This window comes from Polistes canadensis, unplaced genomic scaffold (assembly GCF_001313835.1).
Source record: "Polistes canadensis isolate GaletaPanama2010 unplaced genomic scaffold, ASM131383v1 scaffold_80, whole genome shotgun sequence".
In the NCBI taxonomy this organism is placed as follows: Eukaryota; Metazoa; Arthropoda; class Insecta; order Hymenoptera; family Vespidae; genus Polistes; species Polistes canadensis.
The window spans coordinates 93,001-101,667 of record NW_014569627.1 but is presented as its reverse complement, the minus strand read 5'-3'; the positions used below and the strand labels follow the sequence as shown (position 1 = coordinate 101,667).

Sequence of the window (8,667 nt, the reverse complement as noted above, 5' to 3'; positions counted from 1 at the left end):
CATCATCATCATCATCATCATCATCATCATCATCATCATCATCATCATCATCATCATCATCATCATCATCATCATCATCATCATCATCATCATCATCACCATCATCATCATCATCATCATCATCATCGTCATCATCATCATCATCATCATCATCATTTATGTACATATATATTGAAATATACGCGATCCCACGATTATTCGTTTATATCGCATAATGGAAAATATTATTATGTGTATAGGTACTGTTTTTTGTTCTCATACTCCTTGATACTGTGGATGCATATGGATAGGAATACTACTATTCATACGTAGGAGAGCACATTTGGAGCTTTCGTATTATTACTCGTTTCTCATAATCATATATAAGTACATAGAAATAATTGGATCGTATAACTTGTTCACCTACACAAACCGATACTATTTTCTTGAAAATATTAATATCGAGCCATTTAAGGGCAAACTTGGATATTTACAATTTCAAATAGAAATTGTTTCCCTCTTTTTCGTTTTATTTATTTTCTCTACTTTTATCTTATTTTCCGTCTAGCAAAAGTGAAGAATTGTATATTGATCTTTTGCACGATGAAAAGAAATCCAAGTTGAGGAGAAATAGTAATCTTTTAATTAATTGGCGATGCGTGCGCTCTCTCATCGCATGTTATTGTTAATTTTTACCTTCCTTAAATGTAGATCGATCGATCATCTTTAGAGGATCATTTTTGTTTGTTTATTGTTATGTTTCTTTTCCGTTGCTTTAATTTCATTTAAAGATCGTAACGGAGGGAGCTGCTTTTGTTTAAATCATACTAAGTTTACCATCGATGGAGCCAACGAAGGCAGCAGCGGCAGTTTGGGATGCGGAAGCACCCCCTGCAGCAGTTGCACCTCCTGCACCAGCGGCAGGAGCAGCTGCTACTGGTGCACCTGGCGGGGGAGCCGGTGGATAAGCGTATGCAGGTGGCGGCGGTGGCGGTGATTCTGGCATGAATTTTGCTGAAAAGTTATCATCGTTTTGTTAATGCGACTGTATTTAATATCTATTTATATGTATGAAACTATTCTAAATTTTTCTCTACACAACATAATATGCATTCGAGGATAGAAGAGATATAACAATTGGAACGTTAATTGTACCTATTTACACATATAATATATGCGACACATAGGTGGACACGGGTTATTACCGATTTTATGTATATCGTGAAGGTATGTGTAAATATTTCTATATAATATTTATATGTGTATAGAAAAAGATAGACCTACTTACGATAAGAGTCATATGGTATTTTTTCTTTTTTTTTTTTTAATGAAAATAAATAATATATATGTTATTACATGGGTAACAAAACAAAAAAACACGCAACGCACATCAATGAAAAAAAAGAAATTCTTCCGTCTAACGTGTTCGTAAACATTACATTTTCTTCTTTTTTTTTACTCTTACAAAATGAATTCTATATGCAATTTATTTATTTTAACATTTGTATTTTTAATCTTGCACGGCAGTCCGTTCAAACCAAAAATCTAATACTAAAGGGCCACACCGAAAGCTGATTTAATATATCTTTGAAAAGAAAGTGATACAAATTATGAAGAAAAATATAATAGGTATAGTATATATATATATGTATGTATATGTTTGCTGTAATAGGTTCAAATAGATACATCACAATTAACAAGAAAAGCACACACGCAAATAAAATATTGAAAAATAGGGAGAAAGAGATAATCGTTGTTGTGCTGACTTCGATATGAATTACGATTGGACGTGATGCATTAATTTCATTGTTATTCGTCAAAATATATTATAGTAATCTATCGTATAAACGAATTGATAAAGTGTACGGACATATTTTTGAATCGATTAACATCGACATTGTATTCGGATAATGAAAATTCATTGATAGATTAATTAAGAAAAAAATCAAATGAACAAAGAAAACACAAAGAACATAAATATTATTGGCAATATTTGTGATAATGATGCTGCATGCACATTGCCAATATAAGAGCGAAAGCGGTACTCTTACCTCCTCTATATATTCGAGAGATATATTTGTATATGTATATATATGCATATATAATAAACTTTAGAACGATCTCTCCTCTTCTTTGTAGACGTACTGTACTGATAAATGTACTAATTGTAAGTTATTTTAATTAAATTTCAAAATGTTATGCGCTAAATATTTTGCAAAATAATCTTCCGTAGACGAAAACTTTTACCAGTTTTATATCTATATTATATATTTTGTTCGAGTAATTATCATTTCATCTGAATAAATCGAATGTAACGGTATATTTTTTTTCTTTTAATTCATTATTTGTATAGGAAAAACGTTTATTGACTCGTTACGAATTGATGATTAAAATTAGGAAATTAAATGAAAAAAGAAAAGAGAAATAAAGAAAAGAAGGACGTAAAATTCCACAATGTTTCTCATTCCGTTTTTACATTCTTCATTTTCTAGCTCGTTTTAAACTACCCACTGTAACTTTTATTCGATACTGTACAATGTTGAAAGCAGGATATTCGTTAGATCATAAACGCCATTGGTAATTAATTATGCGACGATTTAATATGCCGCATCGCATTTGACTATAATACGTTTATAGTTTTACAGAGACATATTTAAGAATTTGTTGTTTTAACGCTAAAATAAAATATTTATTTGGGTTCGTGAGCGCGCGCGCGCCATTTTGTTGTACAGTTTGGAGAAAGAATGAAAAAAAAGAGACAAAGAAAAAAATAAGATGAAAGATCGTTTGCGTCGATCGGCGTCAATCGATTCCCACGTTACAAACTTTTTCTTACGTAATTTAACTCTTTATTTTATTTTTTTTTTTAAATAGTATTATTTATTACTTTTGTTTTTATATTTTTAACAACTTGTGGTCCCACACCCTGATCCCCCAATATGCAATCGAACACGATCATATATTTTCTTCTTTTTACATTCGTCTTTTTTTATTGCTGCGTTTGCTCTCGTTAATTGAAAAACCAAATCTTATATCCTCGCACGATATTTAATATTATACATATATATATATATATATATATATATATTAGAAAAAAGAAATCTATTTGTTTCTTCTCCTTTTAATTTTGCCTATCCGTAAGACAATCTTTTGTTTTTTTTCTTTAGAACAATACCCTGATCGACGTTCAAATAAAAACGATCTTTCGAGTTTAATATGTATATTTATATATTATAATATATAAAAGAGACCAAGATGAGAGAAAGTTGATTCAAAATGGCACTCGTCGTTCACCGAACCAAGTATAATAGGTTCGTTTATGCAATGTTTTCGGTAAATTTGTAACGGGAAGATCAATTACGAGCGTCAAATTCATGAGAGAAACGATTCTTTCATTTAACACGAAATAAAATATATATATAGGTATCGAGAGAGAGATCATAATTTAATATTTTAGTAAAATATTATCCGTTCTATCGACTAATAAGGAAAGAAAAATTGTTTCGGGGGAAGACAAAATCCTGACGAGTCATTGAACAATAATTAATTGTACGCGATAAAAAAGAAAATGGATCGTCAATGAAATCGTTCGTTTATAATTTCAACGATTTCCTCGGCATATCGGAATCGATTAATCTTGTCAACGTATCATCAATTTTTATATAGATATGAATGTGTTATTCTGTTTGATGTCCTTTACGATTTCAAACCTGAGGGCACGTCTATTGGATGAAATTATAAAATGACAATGAAGAAGAATGATGCGTGACATTTGTAATCTTGAAACTGTAAACGACACTCTCCCTGACAAATTTCTCTTTGTATTATCATTTAAATCGTCGAATTTGAAACATCTTGCAGCTGCTGCTGCTGCTTTTTCAATCGATTCGAATTGTTTATATTTATATCCTTTTTATATATTAATATTATTTTATAATATATTATGTTTTTTTTTATTTTTATCCTTTATCGTGTTCATTATTATTATTATTATTTTTATTAAGTAACACATTATTATTATTATTATTATAGTTATTATTAACATGTATGCATAATATCTGTGGATAATTTTGTTGTTATATTAAACATATCGCTACGTATATATGTGTATGTATACTACCGGCCAAAAGTTTGAAATGTCTACGTATATTTAGAGAAACAGGATTTTTTTTATCAAGCAACGAATATTTTTCTTCAAATTGCACTTTTTATACAAAAACCTTCCTTACTTTTATAAACTGGGTGTATAAATTATAAAAGAACGTTATGAACGTAAGAAAATATTGAATTTTCTTAAACTAAAATTCAAGTTAATAATATTTGATATAGTAACGATAGATCATTGTAAAATTTATCGGTATATTTAATTTTAATGAAATCATTAAGCGATATCAAACTTTTGCCAGGCAGCGTATGTATGTATAGTATGTATTTGCAGCACGTATTTACGTATATGTATATGTCTTTTCTTTTTACCTTTTTTAAGTTACTTTTTTTAATTTATTATTTTGAATATACGAGACACAGGCTGCTCGAAAACGTATACGACATTTTTTTCGACGAAGGCAGACGAGTCCTTTCTTTCTCTCTCTCTCTCTCTCTCTCTCTCTCTCTCTCTCTCTCTCTCTCTCTCTCTATCTCCCTCTCTATCTCTCTCTCTTTCTATCTCTCCATTTTTTCTTATCACAATCTAATTTTAATTTCTATACATCCCCATGAATGAACCTTGAAAATATTTGGAAAAAATAAAAAAGATGCACATGAGGTTTATTCATCACTGATGATTTTTCTCTATCCATATTCTTGCGAGAACAAATGATATTATTTACAGTTCGATATACACATAGAAAGCAAGAATGTCGCGAGGCTTATGTTTAATGTACACATGTGTGTGTGCGTATAGAAAAGTACGTAACACACAAAGAACCGTAGGTATGTAATTCAGCATCACGCACGCACTTTGACGTGTGTTAAAGATATACATACGTATTGCGATACTTGTTTTCTACCTTCGTCGAAGTGAGACGTTTATCTAGTTTTAACGAACACCCTGTATACCTTTTGCTTCGTCAAACGTTACCACGGTTATTCTCCTCTATTTTGTTGTCTTTATTTCCTTTATTCTTTGTACACAGTACATTTATCTTTCGCACGGGTTGGATTGATTGATTCATCGGAGTCCTTCCAGGGACGAAAGGAAATGCTCAAGCGTAAACGAAACATCGCGATATGAAATTTTTCTCTCTCTCTACTTTTTTTTATTTGTATTATCTCTCTTCCTATCCCATCGAAAAGAAACCACGTATAATAAGTTTCGATTAGTCGCGACGAATCAATTTGTCGTTATTTAAACATCCTCCGACCTTTTACGCTAAAAATAAATCAGTTATTATTATATTATTACAATTATTTTTATTACTATTATTATTATTGTTATTATTATTGTTGCTATTATTATTATTATTAAGTATTATTATTATATTATTATTATTTTTATTATTATTAATTTTATTATTATTATTCTTATTATTATTTCAGTTATATGATACGTGTACGAGCGGTAGGCAAGAAGACAAGAGACCGAGTAGGAAATATTTCCAGAAGAACAAATGGCAGGAAGGTCGTTTAAACATTTTCGGAGCTGCCGGCGGCCCTTTTCCATTATTTGCGAAAAATCTCTTATCGAGAGATCGTACTTCAATCGAAGCTATTTCGACCGCAGAAAAATGTTAATACAAAAAACTTTCCGATTATTACATTTACTGAAGATTTCTCTCTCTCTCTCTCTCTCTCTCTCTCTATCTCTATCTTTATCTTCCTCCCTCTCCCTCTGTCTGTCTCTCTCTCTTTCCCTTTCTTCGTTATTTTCATATCCGATCATCTGCCCTTTGTTAGCCGATCGTATAAGTTTCATATTTTTCGTTAATTATATGAAGAAAATAATCAATTTCGAGATGTATTCCTCATCGGAGGACCTTTCTTTCTCTCTCTCTTTCTCCCTCTTTTTCTTCTTATTTCATCGAATTTGGCTCGCTTCTTCGTAAACTTCTCCATCATCATCATTCCCTCTTTCCTTTCCGTGTCCTCGTCCTCGTGCGTTGCTATCCTTTCTCGTATGTTTTCTTTCTATTCTTTCTTTCCCACTTAATCATTTCTTTCATTTTATTTTTCCTTCTTCTTTTCTTTCCCCCCTCTCTCTCTCTCCCTCATCCCCCACCCCCCTCTCCCCTCTCACTCTTTCTTTTTTTATTTATATCTTTTGCTTACGTTCACGTTCAGTTTTGCGAGTCGCTGCCGCCGGTGAAGCTCGCTGAAAAGAATAACAACGTTTTGTTTTCTACAAATTTTTCTTTAGGCTTATCTTCTTCTCTCGCATTTGGATTTTTCGTTTTGTCCGATATATATATAGATATATTTTGATATTTTCTATTTTACTCTTTTGTCATTCACGTTGCATGCAGTTTAATTAACGGACAAAAGTCGTCGTGGACAGAGGCTGAAATATTTCTTCAAATTTCTTATTTATTTATTCTTTAGTTTTTCTACAAATCGAGCAGTTTCATTTCAAATCTAAATTAGATTCTTATTTAACTCGAAGTAATATTTATATATTTCCAATTGTTATTAAAGAAAAACATATCGCGTCGTGGATTGGAAGAAAATGTCAAAACTTTGTGTAGCTTAATAACTAATTGTAAGCAAGAGAGAGCGAGCTTGTTGCTTCTGTCCACGATAAATCATTTCATAACTCGAGTTCGTAAGTATAGATCGTTCCAACGTATAAAGCCATTCGTTAGCCGTGCTAACCAATCACATGCAACTGGGTCATTCACTAATGCGTGTCATTTCAAAAGGTATAGTTCATCCCGTAGATCGATTTTCTTTTAAAATCGATTTACAGGGGCGAAACTTTATGTTCCAACTTCTTTATTTTATCTTACTTATATATATATATATATATATATTTAATCTAAATTAATTTGACTACTTGTACGTATTTATAGATACAGAATTATCTGTTCTATACTTGGAGCTAAATTCCTTTACTTCTTTTATGTATACCTTTGAAATTATATAACAATTTAAACGATGAACACTCACGTTATATTACATAGATGCTCGTTCTACGCATGCTCCAGAAAACAAGTCAAGCGGGAAGTATTAGAAGATCGTCCCAGATGAGTTCATTGAATTTCAATTGAACGAATATTTATATTTGCTACTCTGGCAATATTTTATATCAAAAAAACGTGTATCGACGTAACCGCTAATCCACATCGCTGTAGTTTTTGTTGAAAATTTGTTGAAGAGTGGTGAAAAGAAATATCAAAAGTTTGCATGCCGAGTGAAAAAAAGCAGAAATAGATATAGAAAAATGTACATACATAAATTATATTGAAATAAATTTTAGTATACATATCATTGAATAATTAGAGAAATTAAAAATGCAACTACGATAAAAATAAATAGTGCGAATATACGCGATGTTCTAGCAAGATAAAAAAGTGTTCTTTTCAAAAATTAGCTTAATCAAGATATATAAAGAGAAAAGAAAGAGAGAGAGAGAGAGAGAGATTAAGGGGGAGATGTAAGTAGAGAATAAATAGAAAAATAGAAAATGAAAAGTGCCAAGTGCAAGAATAAAGTTGTAGCTTACCGTACCGAAGACCATAGTAAAAGATTTAAAGAAAAATTGTGGTTCTTGTATATTTTCAAGATGTTGTTGTTGATGCGGTAATTGTTGGTTGTTTAATACTTTTTTTTTTTACTAACAGTAGTAGTATTAGTAGTAGTATAGAAGTAGAAGTAGAAGTAGAAGTAGAAGTAGAAGTAATACTAGTAGAAGTAGTAGTAGTTACTGGATTGTACTTGTTGTCGATGTTGTAAATTATGACAGTAATGTTGTCCAATTGCGTTTTCATTTCTCGGTGGATTTTGAATATTTGTTGTTTCACTCGTTTATATTTGTTTTTCTTTTGTTTCAGATTATTTCGCTAATTTAGTGTCACGCTTCTCGACCACCCAAAAATAAAAAACCACTAGCCTGGGACTAACTTCATGAAAGAAATAGGTATTAACGTTACAGAGAGACAGATAATAAACACACACGCAAACATATAACAGTAAATACGATCATAAGGCACGGGCGTTGGTGTGATCGTAGTAGTAAATAGTATTAGCGGTAGTAATAGTATTATAGTAATTATTATTGTCTTTCGGAATGCAGAGTTTTTATTATTTGTTTTCTCGTGCACCCCCTTTTGGACTGATTTTTAATTAATAAATGCATCATTTACCCTTTTTGAACGAACGACACGAATTCTCGGACGGTTCTTCTTACGTGAAAAAGATTTTTACAAAAATAATAAATTACGTATCAGCAAAGAAATAAGTAATTAATAATAATGATCATTATGACCACACCGATTTGTAAATGTTCAATTTGAATTCGTTCGTGGAATGCGAATGGGAGTCGGCGGGTATCGTTGAGGATTTATGAAGGGCTACTTGCTTTTTCTTCTTGTTCTTTTGTTACGCTTTTCAACGGTTTAAGCATGAATACCGTCAAACTGGCGAACTCGTTAATTGGAAATTCTATCTAATTAAAGTAGTGCTTCGTAAATATACAATGATCCTCGAAAAAAGTGCATATATATATATATATATATATATATATATATATATATA

General features: G+C 31.1%; 1 protein-coding gene across 1 annotated transcript in view; it reads right to left on the bottom strand.

The window, feature by feature from the left end:
• Window positions 1-245: 245 nt before the first annotated feature.
• LOC106786699 (vesicle-associated membrane protein 2-like) overlaps window positions 246-8,667 on the bottom strand; it is a 14,692-nt gene continuing 6,270 nt past the window's right edge. The window contains exon 5 of the mRNA XM_014748370.1: window positions 246-993. Within this exon, the coding sequence (XP_014603856.1) occupies window positions 797-993 (197 nt within the window). The 3' untranslated portion in view covers window positions 246-796. The remainder of the gene's footprint in view (window positions 994-8,667) is intronic.